Consider the following 19,197-nt stretch of genomic DNA (forward strand, 5'->3'; position numbering starts at 1 on the left):
ATTTATTAGTTTCGGTCTTTTACGGTAATGAATAATGAGAATAAATTGTATTTTAATTGCAAACTTACCCCTTCTGGATCTTTTAGGATTTTTTTCATGCAATGTCAACTCCACTGAATTCTTCAATTTTGAGTAGTTTTTAGGTCAAAACTTGAATATATTTATATTCAAAAAAGTTTGTTCTTCTTGAATCAACCACTTAAACTTTATTCCTTACTCTAATTAAGCTTGTTTGTGAATTTTTAACAAATTTGTCACTTTTGAAGTAATTAAGGGGATTGAAACTAAGAGCTACAAATTTTCAAATTAAAAAAGTACGTTAGATTTCATATAAATTTCATTGATTCAAAATGAATCTTTTCATGCTCATAAGTCAATGCTGGATGTAATCCTACTACAAAACATCCCCTAAGCCTCCTCATTCTTCAATCCATATAGTTCTCCATTGAAACTCCTAAAAAAAATATAACCATGCATAATAATCGTCCATTTTTTCGAATTAAGCTTATTAGTCTCAGAGAAACGAAACTTTGTCGCTTATGTTCTAAAACTGCCTTCATATTGCTAAACATGCTATACAGAAATTCATTAAGACGAACCAATAATCTCCTACTTAGCCTAGACACATTCCCATTACCAACCGTCATCAAAAATTCAAATAATTTCCCTAACGTTCAAAAACTCAGTCACTCACCCTGTAGCTCAGCTTGCTCAGTTTCTCATCAAAACAAAAGAAAAATAAAAATTCGTCTGTCACATAAAAATTTTATAAATAATTGATTTAAAGGATATTTCTAACAGAACAAGTGCATTATTTAACAAGTACTTATGAGACTATTGTGAATCAATGAAAAAACCGGTAAGTGAGCATTAAATTATTGCAAATTATTAAGTTATTAAAAATTCTAATTTATTCTTTCTTGTATTACAGAAAAATATGAGGTTACTTAGTGATACTAGGCTTAAAGGATCCAAAATTGAATTGATAGTGCCACTTGTTCTGTTAATAGCACTTAATTTAATCGCAGTCATCAATTTAGAATGTTGCATAATTTCGTTCCTAGTTTTTCCTGTAATTATTTCATCTTGTTACATTTGGTTCGCTAAGAAGCAATCCAGGTAAGTGCCTACGTATGTTTAATTGCTGTTATCAGTCATGTCTGGCTTGTAAAACAGCAATTAAAATGTGATAAAACGCATCAAATTTTAAAAATCAATATTTTTCTTCTCTTTATAGGACAAATATCTTCTTGGCCTTATCGGTTATCTCGTGCATTTATATTGTGTTTATATTTGAGTTTACGCTTCCTTTATTGGAGCTATTACCACAAGAAAATTTCATATTTGTTACTTTTATATTCCTGACTGTGTATTTCTTCTATAAAGTGAGTAAACTTGAACCGGATCTTTTGGATCTGTGCCAATTTAAAGAATACATGCTAATTAAATATTTATGTTATGTTCCAGACTTATAATCAATCTGCACTCAATAAATTAGGCACATCAGAACCATCGAAAGAGACTTTTGACTCATCTACAGTCACGCTGATTAATGCAGAGGATGAAGATCTGATTGAATCAGATGATCAAGACTCAGACTTACCAAATGTTAGAAATAGTTGCTCAAGTTGCAAAAAATATATCCCAGCACGAACTTTCCATTGTAATATATGCAAAAGTTGCATAATAGGACGTGATCATCATAACTATTTCTTCAACTGCTGTATTGGACGATTTAATCATAAATATTTTCTCCTTGGATGTTTAAGCTGCTTATTTACGCTGTTGCTGTTTGCAAATCTTGCATTGACATCAATATGCCATCCATTTGCTATATTTCAATTATTCGGGATCATGTTTCTTCTGCCCGATGACTGCAGTGAAGTCTTTAATGATATTGAGTAAGTAATTCAACTTTTTATGACACAATTTATGATAAGATTACTACGATTGACTTACTGTATTTTATTGTTATTATTTTAGAATCTCGTTGTGTTTTGTGGCAGCAATTTATGCACTTGAAATGTCCGTTGTACTGCTGTTTGTGATAATTCAGCAATTGATATTGATATCAAAAGGAACAACATCAACCGAGTATTGGTTTAAGAAAGAAAAAAGTCTGAACAGATACAGTTGCTTCAGAAATTGGAAGAATTTTTGTTACATCTAGACGTTAGATAGACGAATCAATGTTTTTAATTAGGAAATGAAAATTCTAAGTCAAAGAAAATTAAAGAAATGAGTTGGAAAATTGATGTTGGATTGTTGTGTCAATTTAATGACTATTCGAGATGTTCAAAAACTCGAAAAATTAAATACTAGTCACTAACTAAACTATAGAGGTCTACTAGACTAGCATTCATAATTGTGTCAATCTTATTATGCACGGCCATAACTCAAAAACCACCAGGTGTATGTCACAAGCCCCTAACAGATAAAGAATGCTTTCGGGAGCTTGCTCACCTTAAATTTTCTAGATGAGCATGCTCGTGAGCGTTATTCTTAGTTATCTCTGCGTTAGAGAGCAAGCTTTTTATCTGATAGGGAGTGTAAACCAAAAATCGATCATACCTGCAATTCAAAATCAATTTTCCAACCTTTACCAAAATTTTAGGTATTATTTATGTTATGGAATGTGGAATCTCGTCTTTATTTCAATTTCTCGTCTCTTATTCTCGTATCAAAAAAATCTTTTTAACAATAATATTAATATCCACGAATTTTTCGAGTCGTGGACGATAGTTTAAGAATTTAATACATTAATACTGTATAACAATATAAAATTTTTTTAAAAAAAATATTTCCAACAAACTTTATCATCTAATTTATTTCGTATCCGAAAAATTCCTTGTATCGTTATATTAACGCAATCTTTCCCTAAAATCTTCTTATCTAGCTACTCTCAAATTTCACAATTTTTTATTAGGATTTTTTTTTTTTTGAAAATATCAAATTCGTAATTTTTTGTCATATTTTTAACATGATCTATTGAAATCTTTTTTGCAATGATATACTTATTAAATAAATTAAAAAAATGAGTCAAAATCAACTATTGTACATCTTCATCTATTAATGAATATTTTTATAAACTAGAACTACACATTAAACCCCTCTTAAATGGTGTCAATATTTGAATTAACAGCTGATAACTTAGTTGATATAACAGGAAGGTTCTGGTTCTTCTCTCGTGTACTTGTAGATGAATCACGATATACTTGAAGCATTAAATCTCTTGGCAATTCGCCTGAATATGGTACAAATTGTGGATTATCTTGAATGAATTTTTTTGTTTTTGATGAAAGCTTTTGGAATGTCTCTGCTGGAAGTGGATCTTTCAAGTCGAGTGGATCGAGCACTGCTGATCTCTTGACTTCATGTGGTGGTAAATACAGCACTCCTTGTCGATCACTAGCTTCTGCAATCATAATGTCAGTTGGATCATTTGATGATGAATTTACAAGTGCTAACGCAGCTACATCTTCAGGTGATGGAATAAACATTGGTTCAAAGCTTTGTGGATCATCACTTTGTACAAATTGACCTTCTCCTTCGTAGACATCATGGAAATCGGAATCACTTCTTCGGGATATGCTTGGAATTGTGAATGAAACTTTATCGTTCTCATTTTCATACTCTATAGATGTATCGTCATCATTAAGCTTCTCAACATCTTCACGTCTGAATATTGGACGGAATCCACTTTCTACAATTATTGAATCAGCTTTGAATCCTGAATTTGTAGCTAAATCAGGAATTGGTTTTGTCTCATTTTTTGCTTGGAATGGCTCCTTGAATGGTGATCTTGTTGGAGCTTTTTCAGGCTTTCTGTTGCTTCCTTTCAATAAATATTGCTCATTAATTTTCTTATTTTTAAATGCTGTCTGCAATTCGATTTGTGACTTGGATGGCTTTCCTACAACAACATCAGATCCTTTATAGAATGGCTTAATTTCTGTTGGCTCTCCAAGAAGTAAAACAGGTTTGTGTGTACCTGAGTTGATTGGTTTATGTTGACCTGAAGAGATTGGTTGATGTGGTGGTGGTGGAGGTAATTTACCCTTATTGTAGTTTCTATTACCTAAATGGGGTTGATTGCTCATTTGTGGAACTGGTTTCCTGTAATGATTGATTTGAATGGATTGTTGAGGAAGTAAATAATGATTGCGATGTGGATTCTTTTCTGCTGGGATAGGAACTGGAACTGGTAATGGTCGTCGACCTTGTTGCTGCATTGAAGTTGGTACTTTTACTGGACGATATGCCTGGTACAATTGTGATTGTGGTGGTCTTAAATAAATTGGAATTTGAGATGTGGAAAAGTGTGGACGTGGAGCAAGTTGTGGAATTGGACCCAATGGTGGTACAGGTCTTCTAAGATTTTGATATTTTATTTCTGTTGGTGGAATTTTTTGTTCATGATTTGGCACATCACCATCAAATCTAGTCTTATTTGCTTTATCTTGTTGATCCTGAGCAAGCTGTGCTTCCAATGCTTCTGCCGTCTTGATTCCTTCAGCAATAAGTTTACTTAATTCATTTGGGATTTCAGTTCCATTAATATTTTTTGGTGGTGCTTCATTCATATTATGATGTTTGATTAAATCCTTTTCGTGCTGCTTTAGAAAATTGTCACTTGGATATACTTTAGATTCGTGTCTTATCGATGGTTCTGCTTCAAAATCTTCAATTACAATCTCTTTTCGTTCACTTGCTTGTACTTCACCATCACATCCATCAACGACATTAATTTTCCATCCAAGATGACGATGTGTAAAGCATTGATAATAAACTGTGTCTGGTGTGTTCTTATCTGGTGTCCATGTGATAATTCCTGGCTCTCCCTCTTCGCATTTCAATGTAAGACTTCTCTGATATGCTCCAAAGCTTGGATATTCATCAGCTGTTGGTCCCTTTTGATCTGGTGTCCAATTACAAATTCTACCGACGCCTGATGGAGTTACTTTGCCATTGCTACGAGAGCGTTGAACACCGGCGAATATTTTCACTTTCTAAACGATTTTAAATTAGAGATTTAATATTATGGATTCATATATTGACAGTCGCAGCACTTACCTCACGTTCTTCGTTCGTCTTGTACTCATATCCTCCAATGGGATCATCAGTAATGTAGAATGGACTGTAAAAGTTTAAATTTAACAAAGCTTTTGGAATTAAAAAGAGTTTAAGTATTTACTGGTAGTTAGCAGGTACGTCTGGGTTGTTTCCTCCTTCAACTACAAAAGTATAAGTCTTTCCTCTAACGACATTGATTTCAGGAATCAAAAGACCATTGATGTACCATGAGATACCCCATCCGACATGCCCTGTTGAAGATGAATACTTAATTGATATTTCTTAAGAATATTAAGGTTTGACATAATTACCTGTAATGGCTGGATATCCTCGTTTTCCACCAGTAGGTCCCATTTGCGCATCTGTAATAAATTTAAATTTATTTATGTATTCAATCCACAAAATCTTAAGAATCCGCACAGAATCTTTTGAGTCAAGCACGTCTACACAATCTCTTTAAATTCTACATATTCGCATCGTGCCATCGTGCTTTAATGTCACATGAAAATTGACAAATTTGATTCCAATGCTCTGACGTCTTCAAATAGATTCTGTTACTTAATAAATCTTAAAATACTCACAGAAGACACCATCCTCAGGTTCGTGACATTGAATTGGTGGAATTTCCCACGCATCTTTTTTTGATGCAGCTTTTGGTGTTGGAACTGGGCGTTGAGTAGTAACTGGAGGTTGTGTAGGTGGAGGTTGACGACGTGGTGGAGTGTCGACTCTATCTTGACTTCCTACTTGCTTCCTGTTGTTAGTTTGATTTTGATTTAATTTTTGGGTTTGAGGACGAGTTTTTTCACTTCCTGTGTCAGTAAGGAATGGCTTTGTATCACCGTCAGGAATTGGGCAGTTCCAGAATGGTTGACGTCCAAAATCAATAAGCTTGTTCTTCTTCAAATAATTCGAATGGTATGAAACCTCAAATCGTTGATTTAATGGTCCAATAGCCCAAATAATTGCTTGTGATCCATTTGTAAGAATTGGACGATCGAAAGAGTCAGCAGCCTTAAGTGGACGTTGATATGTCACAATTGAGTAGTCATTTACGATTGCCGCATTCAACAGGCGAATTGAGTTTGTATTCTCATTTAATCGTGTATCCGGACATGACCCACGATTTCCTGAACATTGTGATTTAGCATCCAAGAAATAATCTTGTGCGTATCCTTTTCCATTAACACGATTAACCCATGCCACAACAACATCACCTCCAACCATGATACTATTCTGTGTGTCGGGTGATACACCAAATGACATATATTCATTATCATCTGTAAAGGAAAAAAGCGGAAATTGGCATAAATTGTTATGATAATGAGAATCATCAGAATGAATTAAATAATATAATTAAAATTCAGTTGACATATTATGTAAATCGTAATTTATGCAATCATAATAGTGGCCAAAAATGCTTTTGCATCCAAGTCATGACATTTTATCAATTAAATAATAATGAATTTTGGTGAATATTTGACGACCGAGAAGCATAGGATTAGGGGTGGTTTTTGGAAGGGTATACAACTAATGTAAATCAACCTAAGATGCACAACCAGATTAGAGAACCTAGGAGACACAACTAGGGTATAACAACATAGGGTACACAACTAAGGTACACAACTAGGTACACTAGGTAGACCTAAGGTACACAACTAGGTAGACCAACCTAGGGTACACAACTAGGTAGAACTAAGGTAGACCAACCTAGGTATGGTACACCAACTAAACTCCTAACTCGAACATTACCCGTACGTGATGCCACATGGATTAAAATAAAATTTAATTCCTGAATACACAATAACTATACAATATATGAACTAATCGGTTTATATGCAGCACAATCTCATCGATGAATTAAACGATTCGATTTATGCATCCAAACCATATACATACATTGAATGCAGTCATTCAAAAAATTATATTAACGTGAATTCCCCTCTTAAATAGTCCCACACAGGAAAAAAATACAAAAAAATTACAATTAAATGCCATCAACATAATTATTATTGACATTCAATTGCCATCCAATGCACACTCCAGAAGACAATCAAATATTGTTATAGTAAAGTGCCAATAACAAATACAATAGACGTGTCAAGAAGACAAATTGCTCTTACACTTAAGATTGTCACATGCTAATTTGTAACATTCATCAATATTACAAGCATTCTAAGATTTATGTCGCCTGTTGCTTGTAAATTAAGTGTCGTATCCTTGGAGCTTTAATTTGTAACAAATTATATTTGCTCTTTAAAAATAATAGATGAATTTTTTTTTGCACCCGAAAACCAGTTTTTGTCTATTTGACTGTTTGTATGCATGCACATTGAGAGAGAAGTCAAAGAATAGAGAACTGAATCAACATACAATTTAGAGTAAGTAATTGAGAATGTGAGTTGGCGCATTTGACATTAATAGAATTGATGGAAATCTGGGTATTCGAGTATGGGATAGAAGGTAACGCTAGGAGTTGGCAGATAGGAGCTTTGGAAAAGGGGCTAAGTCTGGGGCTAAGTTTTCCTAAGCATCAACTAGCCCGAATAGCAATAATCGGTTAACCCCTCCAAAATGCGATATGCAACGTGATTCTGACATAAAAGCGGATTTATATCAAATTCGGCTCCAAATCAGAGCCATGCCTCGCCAGGACCAGATTTTTGATCGATTAACCGATTTGTGCTTTCGGATAGACTCAAGATATTCAACACACCGGGACCCTTGCTTAGTTTGCCAAGATAAAGATCCGGTGGTAGTAATCTACGGCATGGTACTGGTGTGACACTATGTATTTTGCTGTCTAGGATATACATAAGCTAAACAACTCTATTCAATAACATGGTATCTCAACAAATGATTATGCATGCTAAGATGACTCTGTATAGTTCAATAAATTTATGCACAACATTTTTGCCATCCATATTATATATCAACTGCAAAAAAATCCCACCCAAACTGCCATTCATGCTTCACATTCACTTTATTAAAAAATGCTTGAATAAACTCACCAAGTTTTGCCACTAATTGAATCACAATACTTTCGCCAGCAACAGCCCATCGAACCTCGAATGCTAAATCATCGTGCAAGACTTCACAGTTGAGTTTTGACTATAAAAAGTAGAGGATGGATATGCTTTTTAATGAAATTTTCAATATTTTTTTTTTTAATCGAGTTTTATTCTTTTTTGGAGTTTAATTTAATCAAGTCATGAAAGGCAAAAAAATTGGACGTCCAAAAAAGAATAAAACAGTTTGATTTTAAAAGCATGCATGATATATATTTATTCTATGTAACTTCTCGTTGTGTAATAAATATTTTGAATACAAAAAAAGTAAGGAGAATGTCATGGAGAGATTATGAAATAATGGAAAGGATCATCATTGTGGCTGTCGTCGATTTGGTCTCTTTCTCTTATTTACCTGTGGACTTATTCCTAACATCTTTAATGATGGCGGCACATTGATTTTCTCCGGAACGCGTACATGCCCGAAATCAACCGTGAAAGCTGTTTTTTGAGAAATTATGAATATTTAATTTTATTGCTTCAAAATTAAATTTAAATTCACTTTTTTTTGTCTTACCTTCACACCAAACGCCAAAATGTCCGATATCAAAGACGGTCAAGTCATTGGGTAGAGTCAAGACGATTGTTTTTCTGTCGTAGCGTCTCAATGGGACTTCTTTGCCATTTTCATCAGGGATTTTGATGCCACTTGGTGAGGGCTTTTGACCACGTCCGACCCAGAATTTTGCGTCTGTAGGAATGGAATTATTGTTATATTTTTACATGCTTTATGGTATTTTGTGACTTTGCTTGGTTAATTTGATGGGTTTTATGGAATTGTCATAAGTTTTGCATGAATCTTTAAGTTGATCCAATTGAATGACCAATTGACGATTGGAAGCTTGAAATCGGCAGGGATTTTGTTTGGAATAGCTAACTCGTCACCAAGAGGATCTGCACTAAATTCGAATCGTTTTTGATCTCTGTTATTAATATTATTATGTGAACTGAATCAAGCATAGATTCTAAAGATATCAAGCATAGATCCTGAATTCATCCGAATCGAGTATGATTGCATTAAAAATGTCAATGGAATTTGATAGGAATCGAACTAACTCTAAACACAAAGTCAATGTTTAAAATCTACTCAATATGAGTGTTCTCATGTATTCCCGACTGTATCAACAGCCTTAAATTTTAACAAAAATTCAGTTTTCTGAAATTTAAACCCAAAACTCATTACCAGCCATAAAGACGCCAAATCAAGAAAAAAAAACACATTGAACTTAAGATCCAATGAAGTCATTAATTCAACCAATCAAGAATTGAATCATTAATTTGAATACAACAAAGTATGAACCCTCAAAACTGAATATCATCAAATTTAACAAGATTAACAAAATGTCCTCAGATTGCTACTGATGAAAAATCTAATATTTCAGGATGAATATTCAAGATACAAAAACTAAAAATATTAATGACTTATCCACTTCTCAAGAAGCAGACCGTATAATGTAATTTCAAGCTACTTAATAACACTTATATCCAATTGTGTAATGACATCATAGATTTTAACATCTGCAAATGCCGGTCTAAGTGCCAACCATTAATTTCATTCAATTGAGTAAACCACAAAAGCCATCAATTAATCAAGTAAGCAAAAAAAGACTTATTTCTTAGCGATGTTAGAAAATATCAAGGTAATATAATTGCAATAATCATCATTATTTATTTACCCGGTGCAGTTCCATCATACGAAAAGTTGGGAATCAGTAATGTTTGAGCATCAACAATTACAATATTGTCCGAATGAACAGCATGGATGCCATTTAATCCAGCAATTTTCTGTGGCCTCGGAAAGTCAAGGTTCTTCGGAATCATAACATTACCAAAATCGACAGAGAATTCATCGCACCAAACTGAAAACCACTTAACATCTCGCAGTGTCTTTCCTTCAGGCAATGTCAGTGTAATGTCCTTATTTCGATAACGTTTCAAGACTCCACTACTGCCGCGCTCATCACGAATTCTAAAACCACCTGTATTGCTTGGCGTACGAGAATTGCCAACATAAAAGAACGCAGCTGGTCCCTCTCCATCATAATTGAATGATTTAATAAATAATGTCCGAGAATCAACGGCATATACATCACCAGATACACTATGATGTAATTCAGACAGACGACTGATATGTGTTCCGTAGTATTTTTGTTGTGCAGCAACAAGATTCACTGTAAGTAGAGATTTTTTAAATGTCAGATTATGTTAAATGTCAATAAATTATGGTATATATTCTTATTAAATTTTAAAAGGTGATGCTTCAAAAGTGGCCTAAGTTATGTAATTAATTTTTATTGTGTGGATATATTTTTGATATCATCTTATGGAGCAAAGGTCTGATCTTTTGGATTTTGAGATGAATTAAGAGAAACGTGGTAAAAAAGCCTATGAAATCGTTAAGGATGATCGAGTGTGTAGAAAATTTATTGATTTCTAATAGAATTAACAAATATAGCACAAAGAAAAGAGGATTCAATAGCTGGAATGTTATATAATTGTGATTCTAACCAACTTAAGTTAGGAGATAACATTACAATGACGAATATTGGAATGGAAAGGATTGATCAGCTTCAGACATAATGTCGACAATACTCTTAAGTTATTCATGAAGATTAGTTCAATCACTTAATCCAAGTGACATAAAGTAGCCAATATTTGCCACAATGAATCAATTCAGAAAGTACTTGAACTCTGTGTAGTTGATTAAACGGTGTCACATGAATTCATGTGTCTCAAGGAATAACGACTACCCAACCCACACTAAGTAGGGTTCAAATCTCAAAGGACGGATCGAATTCAGCCGTCAGACCAACCTCTTGTCTTACCGTGAATATGGCAAGACGATGTTGTCCTAGCAAACATGATGTGCAGTTCGAGAAATCCAATTGAGTTTCGAATTCTTATGGATATCACATAGAATCATGTATCAACCGGGTTAATATGAATATTTTGGACATTACAGCCTAATTCAACAATCTACATGTCAAGTTCAAATACTTCATATTCAATCAAATCCAAATATCCAGAATTATTCTACATTCAAATCTAAATTCAATTCTAAACCAACAAAAATCCATTACAAATCCATTCGCACACAAAAAATTCCCCCCAAACCTCCCAAACAAAACAACTTAAATCAACCGAAAATAATCAATAAGAAGCTCTATCGATTCCACACGTCCAAACATTTATCTTCAAATCTGCTTGTTATGTAAATGTATTGCGGATTATGAAATATAAAAAAAAAAGATTTGGTCATTGAACTTTCGCTTTCTTTCGCATGCTTCAAAACTGATTGGCTTTTTTGTTAATTTTCTCGATATTATTATCCGTCTTTAAACGATGATAGTTAAAGGGAACTATAATTTCACTTTTTTTGATTGAAGCTGAAAAAATTAGGTCTTTCGTGAATTTTTAATGACTTTTTTCTTATGTCTTGTCTTGTAACTAATCAGATGGAACTAGTTAAAAAGAAATTTTTGTAAATATTAATGTATTCAAAGCAAGAAGGCAAGACCTTTAATTTCAAATGTCATAATCGTAAAATAGGTTGATGTAAATTAGCAAAACGTAATATGATTATACTAAAGAGAGTGGTTTTTATGAAGCAACAGATGCAGTGGCTAAAGTTGAGCTTTAATTAAGAAAGAGTAAAGTTTGTCCATAAAAACACGACAATTTTATTGCAGTTTTTTATGAAAGCATTAGATGGTAAATTAATTAAACGTCTTCAGGCTTTCGTCACTCTGAAGCAACTAGAAACATCCAAGAAACATCTTTAATAAATTCCTCAATTTAAAAGCTCTGTGATTGAGTAATGAATAATGGCAGTTTTGCAACGGTTTTTCATAATTTGAATTCATAGCTTTTTCCCAACATTTTACAAATTCATAGTTTTTGCCCTTTGGCTACTTAGTAATTAGCAAAATTTAGTAAATTTGTTCTTTTACACTTTAACATTCATCAAACTAGACTTTAAATACTTCTGGATCACTTGGAAGACGACTAAATAACATAATTGATCTTCATAGCTCACAAAATAAGTAAGTATATTGGCAAATAAGTTGTGGAGTAGGATTCAAAATCAGGAAATCAATTTTTAGCAAATAAGTGTCCAATTAACATCAAAAGCACTATATTCTCATTCAATTCTAGTCTATAATCATCACATGAACATTCTTGAACCATAATTATCATTTTACGCAGTTCCATCAATTCTACAACAGAAACTACAGTTCAATTCCATTGCAGAAGGAATTAAAAATCACATAAATACACAACTTAGAAGTCTCATTTCACCTTAGCGCCGTGAAGAATATTTTGTTCCATTTACGGTTACAGAAGTGCTACTGTTTGAAGTGTAAACGTGTTTAAAAGCTTGCATCTTGCCACTTATGAATATACTTTGTAAAATACATCTCTTCATTTTATCCGATTCCATTAGAAGCCATTACCATGTTAGGAAAATAGAATTCAAAGATTTATTCATTGTGGGAGTAAAATTGCAAATTAGATGCAAACTAATAGCTTAGTAGAAACTTCTAATATTTATTTAATAGCATCCATAAATCAAACAATGGAATTATTCATGAATTAATCATAAAAAACAGCACAGGGAATATTGCTACTGAACATTTTATCGTACAATATTGGTTTCACACAAACGAGCACATGAAAAATTAGAATAAAGTCTATATTTTATTCACGCTTTAAAGCTATGGGGATGTGCATAGCTTCAAACAAGCTCAATACTTGTTAACCCACTGATATATTTACCCAGTAATAATATTCTAGACTTGATTTTTTAACGATCGATTTTTTACTCACTTTTCTATTCATCAATGAGGTTTAATGATGTGCTTAATGAGCCTGAATATGAGTTGGATGAATTTGTAAAGCGATTGATGGATGTTTATAGAGTGTTTATTAGGTTTAGTGAATAAGTAGGTGAAATGTTCAGCTGAGTAGAGTTTAAAGTGTTTGTTGATATGGACATGAATGGTAGAAGATGGGATGTAGCTTCTGAGGTCTAGTGGACTTTGTATTCGGCTTGCAATCTAGTAGGACCATTGAAGATCATTGACTAGATGGTGATAAGTCACGTAAACGGTTCATGACACTTCAATGAAGTTATGGCGGCACACTATTGTGCCGCGGGACACAGTTAAGAAACTCCTGGACTAGATTCATGTCAGCGTTACATTAGCAATCTTTAAATATTCACAGCTACCATAAATAGAACAAGCTAAATACACTGAACTAATTCCTCAAACACACAAATTCCATCCAAAAATTTGCAGGTCAAGTCATCAATATCTTAATTCCAAAACAGTTTCATCGCCTCTACCCAATTAAAAATATCTTCATTTGCTACAGTTTTTGGCCCGTAAAAACAAAACAGAACCAACAGAATTTTAAAAATATCACGAGAATGCGAAGAAAGAGAAAGAAAAGTTAACGGCACCACATCACAAATATGCAAAAAAAAATATATACATATAGCTTTAAACACGAAACTATAATGAAAAGTAAAAGTAGTTCCAAGCCTGGAGGTTGCCCAGTTATGTGTTTAATAATATATATGAGTAATAAATAAATATTTAACACATCGCAAGTGAATTTTTTTAGAGAAGACAATAAAGAAGCGAAAATTGTATTTTAATGTGACAGTGCCTAGTATAGACACTGCTAATTATGGCAAATTATTTGCTAATTTTGGAATCTCTTGATGGTGTTGAAAAATTTAATTTGATACCCTTGAGTAGAATTTGGCTTAATTTCTTTGTCAATTTTCTCACATCTATAGTAATTAAGATGAACAGCTTAAAAGCTCATCACTCATAAAAGTCACCAAATTTATTTCAAGGGTGTTGCCATTTATTGCAGATATTATGAAAGAAAGATGCTATTTTTAATACATTGTATAGTCCATAAGCGTGTCTTTTCCTTTTATTTTTATAATGTTAACAGATTTTGATCAGCTTAAGATAAAATATAGTTTATAGATCTGGCACCTCCTGGACGCCAAAAGATTGAAGAAGCCGCTATCATATACATTAATAAACTTATACACCGGTTCCGCCAAAAAAAAAAAAAATATATGAATTATCGTTTCCAGACGGCGCCTGAGCTTTGAGACATGTCTTGATCCAGGAATTAAAATCTGTCTGAGCTGCATATTTAAGTAATAAGAAACTGGGAGGTCTGATATGAATTTTGGATTATTCTAAGAAATTATTGAAGATGACACTAATTTTATAAATAAATAACTCAGGCGTTGACACGAGTTCATGTTGTTGAAAAAGGAGGAAATCTTAATGTGAAAGGATGAATCAGATGAAATATTGTTAGTGCTTGGCACTTGGCATATAACAGTTAACAGAATATGATTGTATAAAGTAGAATAAAGACTTCATAAGACCTTAATAAAAGGTTCAGGATTAAGCTCCAATTTGAATGAATTCAGCAGTGAAAAATTGCCAAAAATTCGACTTAAATCCTTAGGTCGACCTTTGGTTAATCATATTAGGCTTGTTAAGTATCACTCTTTAGGGAGTCTGAGGCTATTACGATCGACTTCGCGTTAATTAATAAGTGAATGTTCTTAATAAAGCAGTGTTGGATCACACTGTGTGTCGCGATACACTGGAGTACCGCCAAAATTTGGAAATGACATGAATTGTAGTCTTGTGATTTGGAGGAGGCTAAGGATCAAAATGTTACAAAATTGACAAAACTTGTTCAATTTTATATGATTTTTTGAAACAAAATAACGCTATGTTCCTGAATACATGACTCAATTGGAGCTGCTCTTTAGTAATAATATCAGAATAGACGTTCTCTAAACGCGGCAATGGACCTTGTACGCCCCAGACCAAGTAAGTAAGTATGAATACCTTGAAGAACTCAAAATACCGTTCAAATCAGAGCATTAAAAACATTTTACCTCATAAGTATTAATCAACCAAAAAGTTCAACAAGATGCAATAATAGTATTTTATATTCATATCTTTATGCTTATATAAATTTTATTTTTGCATAAATTTTACTCTAAGGCGAAAGGAAAGCTCCACCAAAAAAAAAACCTCGCAATATGTAACCTTCAGCAAAAAAAAAAAAACTTGAAGCATGCTTCTTAATTTTATTAAGTAGATTTATGCATAATATTATACGATCACCGAAAGAAGAAACTTCAAAATGAATAAATGAGCATGCAGTTCTGTTTGCCAAAAAAAGAGAAGTAAAATATATAATGAAACTTAAAGTATCATCAAGGAAAGTATTCTCAGTCAAACACTTCTGACTACTTTGTTTATAATTCCTGCCAACGAGACAAAGCAATAAAAGGCAATCAATTAAGTGAATGAATGAATGATCATATTTGACTATATATCACGTTTCTGTGGCTCAGTGGTGGGCAACCTTTTTTTCCGGGACAGCTTGGTGGTATGGCTTGACCAAAACCTTACACGGTATATGGTTCTTGGTATTTTGGCGACACACTAGTCTGCCATACAAACTTTGTGATATGGCCAGCAATAAAGGCAGACGGAAGAAAAAACTAGGCTGCACATCGGAACATGGTTCCAGTAAGTAACTACCAGTCTACCGCAGCACACAAGTTGCCCACCCCTGCTATAGCAATTCAAATAAAATCTCAAATGCACTTCTTATTCTTGTTTTTTTACACCTTTTTTTGGCTGTTATGAAGTCACAAAATTAAAAAAAATTCTCAAGTGGACAATCGTGATTCATAAAAGAGATTAAATCTCTTACTATGTATCCATGAATGGACATCTGAATGTGCTCGATCGAAGATATTTTTTTTATAAATTTTATTAATTTTTTGTTTTGGTTCTTAATGAACTTGAATATGTATATGATGACAAAAAAGAGTTCTTTGTCACAGATCCATACAGATTAAGCTAAAAATAATTTATAATAAAGAGAATGACGCCAAGCTGGCTAGCGTTAACGTAATGTGTGTCTCTAAATTATAAGCCTTTTTTTTGATCGTTTAGGTCCGTTTAATTTAATGAGTTTTTTATTGTTTGGATTGAATTGTTTGAAGGCAGAGATGGTGTTGGAGTGAAGTTGGATGGGTTTTGAGTAGTTGTGGGAAATCTGCAGAGATTGTGGACATGCAGTTGTGTGCCGTAACATGCTAGTGAGTCGTTGAACAAGCTCAAGTCCGAATTCAAAGTGCGTCGTGGTTCAAAATGGATTAGAGCTTAGATTTTGGGACAATACCCATCTTATCGAGTCCAATCTCAATTCCCACCAAAAAACGTCTGCAAATTAAATCATCATTTTTATGTCCCAAAAAAAGCTAAATGCCATTCGATAATAGCCCAAACAAATCTATTATCACAGCGCCTTTCACCAAAATCAAATCCAATCCATCAAAGAAGTCGGACACATTTGAAAAAATAAAAAAGATTTCTCTGTCTGTCGCTCTGATCAAATTATCAATTAAACAAAAGTTTCATTTCCTTCTCCAGAAAAATGCTTTCATACCTAAAGCTGTCATTTTCTTAAAAATTAAGAGTAAATTGGAAATTTTTTTGATATGATTTGAGAAAATTGTTTAGAAAATTTGGTGGAAGTAAAAAATTGTGATGGTCTTTGAATGATGTCTTAAAGGTGTTATTAAATTCTTAATTATGATAGAAATTTTCTCATGACATAAAAGCGTGATTAGAGACAATTTGTAACTGTCGATTGGTAGTTAAATCTCTAATTTTGCAGCGTTTTGAAGAATCTGGGATAACACACGCTAAATATAGGCTGGATGGCTGCTTGAAGACAGTATCGTACGAGTTTTGATCCCCATCGTAGCCGACTTTAACCTGACTATTGCTCAACTTTATGCTCAGATTATTCCGCTTGTGCATTTCGGGAATTAATTAAAAATTCAAATTTAAGCTTAATTTAGTCGAATCTAATGTCAACTTTGATCGGTTGCTTAGAAATGATCCAAAATGCTTAATCAGCCTTAATTAATTTCGAAAATGAAAGATCTGCTCAAAAAAATTAATTTTTGAATTTTCAGATACAGAATTTCAAAAAGTCATTTTCTTGAATGACTAAACCGAGTGGACAAAAATATATTAGAGCTAGTCATTAACTTGAAGTTGTCCACTTAGGGAAGGATTGCTTTGGATCATCCTTAATTATGCAACAGTCTCTAAATACAGACAAATCACTCCTCGAACGACAAAAAATTGACTGCAGTATATACTGTAGCAAATCATACTTCTTGCTTTAAGATATCCGCTTCAGCGCCATTAGAGAGCTTTATATACATCAGTACATTGATTATACTCTTATAGATACAATGTTGCACTATCTCGAGAGGCTCACTGAAGCTAATCTAATTTATTCTCATTAAAATGCGACATAAAACAACCATCACAGAGTCATCAAGACATATCTTTGTCGTTTTGTCGACTAGAAGGTAAGGTTGCTAGTCGCAAAGGGACTTGCACTAGTTCTATAGTAATTATGTTATGCTGCTCGAGTATGATAGCTTCAATCAGCAATTAGTGTTAACTTTTAAACAAATTTTATCAGTGTGATCAGCAATATTAATGAGAAAGCATCTCAAAAGAATCCATGACTTGTCTAATTCCAAAATATTCACAAAAATCACTCAGAAAATTCCCACAAACCCACCTCTGTCATGCAGGATTTTATCATAATGTCGATTTACGTCAAATGTCTTAATTTGAAGAATTTTTAATTTTTTTATAATTTCATGAAACTCTTTTTTACTCGACAATCACGTCTTAACAAGCGTGTGAGAAAATAAAAAAAGAAGTTAAATATCAACATATGTACTTAAAATGTAAATCATATGTGCGATAATGTAGTGTAGGACTTTCGAGGTATGAAGTTATAAATATACAATTATACAGCAAAAAGTATCGTAAACTAGTTACTCTACTCAATTAAAACGGAATGTTGATCTTCTTTCATGTCTTTAATTTTTTTGTTGTATTATCTGTTTCACTCTCGTGCGTCAAGAAATGTATCTTGTGTAGCAAGCAACAAGCAGCATCAATGAAACGATTAGTTTTCTATTCAGACTGCACATCACTGCTTCAGAAGATATAAAATTATTGAAGAAAAAAAAAAAGAAAAAAAACTGTGGCTCTTTTTATTATTTCTTCAATAACACGAACCTGATTTTTTTGTAGACTGAAACATAACAGTACATAGTATATATGTACATCCATAGAGAGATTAAATATATATAATTTTTATATCAGCCAATAAGTAAATGATCAAAAAATAAAGTCATTTAAATTTACAATTTCTTCACTCCATTAACTCTCATGTTATGGACATTAAAAGTCATTTCCGTCCTGATCCCATCAAAAATATAAGTATATCCACTGCTAATGTCTTATAAATTCTTCATCACAACACACAAAAAATAAATAACAAAATTTTACTTTCTTTTCTTCCAGCTATTTTTCGATGTCTAAGATTTAGGCCACTTATGTCGTAGATAGATAGAGTGATTTGAAAAGTGAAATAATTTTCAGGCTTACCTGCACACAGAAATAGTACAAACTTCCATAATTCCATTATTTTTTTTATGTCCAATTTTTTAATTCAATCTCAAATTTTTTTGTCTTTTTTTGTCAGTTCCAAAAAGTTCACTTTAAATTTTTTCCAATATTTTTTTCAATTCCTTATTCCAAAAATATATTTAATATTTTTTTTCACCGGCTGATATTTCTCCAGCTCTCAAATTAACATCTTTACGCAACGAGACTAGACGAGAAACTGAATGTGAAACAATTTAAATTCTTTTATGCAGAAGGCTTTCCTCTTTGATTTTTTTTTACTGTGTTTTGATGTTTCACAATCTTTAGCAATTTATAGCGGTGAGCAAAACTTAAGCTGAGTATGGTCTCTCTATCTCTCTCTCTTTATTCATCACGTTATATGAGTGCATGTTGATGTTTTTTTTTTCATATTTTCTTCTCATCTCAGTGTTTAATCTGTTTGGAGCTTATAAGCTCTTTTGAATGGGGTTTTGGACGGA

General features: G+C 32.9%; 2 protein-coding genes and 1 long non-coding RNA gene across 4 annotated transcripts; 1 reads left to right on the forward strand and 2 right to left on the reverse strand.

The window, feature by feature from the left end:
• The first annotated feature begins 720 nt into the window (after window positions 1-720).
• Window positions 721-2,917, forward strand: GABPI (zinc finger DHHC-type palmitoyltransferase GABPI). 2 transcript variants are annotated; one of them, XR_011544856.1, is made up of 6 exons: window positions 721-859; window positions 932-1,119; window positions 1,238-1,385; window positions 1,468-1,901; window positions 1,984-2,412; window positions 2,615-2,917. XR_011544856.1 is itself a non-coding variant. In XM_070646558.1 (5 exons), exons 1-5 carry the CDS (start codon window positions 848-850, stop codon window positions 2,168-2,170), a joined length of 969 nt encoding a protein of 322 aa, XP_070502659.1. In that variant the 5' UTR covers window positions 721-847; the 3' UTR covers window positions 2,171-2,916. The 2 variants fall into 2 exon arrangements, 1 of the variants encoding a protein (XP_070502659.1); XM_070646558.1 differs by having other exon boundaries at window positions 1,984-2,916.
• Window positions 886-1,879, reverse strand: LOC139095263 (uncharacterized). The gene is made up of 2 exons (XR_011544857.1): window positions 1,604-1,879; window positions 886-1,415 (listed from the first exon to the last, which is right to left on the reverse strand). It is a non-coding gene; the product is annotated as an uncharacterized lncRNA (long non-coding RNA).
• On the reverse strand, window positions 2,587-18,962 carry Skel (DM13 and DOMON_DOH domain-containing protein skeletor). Its single transcript, XM_070646557.1, has 10 exons — window positions 18,698-18,962; window positions 9,818-10,312; window positions 8,659-8,832; window positions 8,497-8,582; window positions 8,085-8,184; window positions 5,655-6,353; window positions 5,385-5,435; window positions 5,195-5,324; window positions 5,074-5,137; window positions 2,587-5,009 (listed from the first exon to the last, which is right to left on the reverse strand). The coding sequence occupies exons 1-10, from the start codon at window positions 18,732-18,734 to the stop codon at window positions 3,114-3,116; spliced, it is 3,732 nt and encodes a 1,243-aa protein (XP_070502658.1). The 5' UTR covers window positions 18,735-18,962; the 3' UTR covers window positions 2,587-3,113.
• Between the last annotated feature and the right edge of the window lie 235 nt (window positions 18,963-19,197).

The sequence above is a fragment of the Chironomus tepperi genome, unplaced genomic scaffold, assembly GCF_022539635.2.
Source record: "Chironomus tepperi strain 1889 unplaced genomic scaffold, CSIRO-AGI_Ctep_v1 contig_364, whole genome shotgun sequence".
NCBI lineage: Eukaryota > Metazoa > Arthropoda > Insecta > Diptera > Chironomidae > Chironomus > Chironomus tepperi.

Excerpts from the sequence above, each read along its gene's own strand:
- GABPI (XM_070646558.1), top strand. Across the intron at positions 1,386-1,467 it reads CTGTGTATTTCTTCTATAAA|ACTTATAATCAATCTGCACT; the intron begins GTGAGTAAACTT and ends GTTATGTTCCAG. Across the intron at positions 1,902-1,983 it reads GAAGTCTTTAATGATATTGA|AATCTCGTTGTGTTTTGTGG; the intron begins GTAAGTAATTCA and ends TTATTATTTTAG.
- Skel (XM_070646557.1), bottom strand. The coding sequence starts at position 18,734 with ATGGAATTATGGAAGTTTGTACTATTTCTGTGTGCAG. Across the intron at positions 8,833-9,817 it reads GTATGATGGAACTGCACCGG|ACGCAAAATTCTGGGTCGGA; the intron begins GTAAATAAATAA and ends CCATTCCTACAG. Across the intron at positions 5,436-5,654 it reads ACCTGAGGATGGTGTCTTCT|ATGCGCAAATGGGACCTACT; the intron begins GTGAGTATTTTA and ends AATTTATTACAG.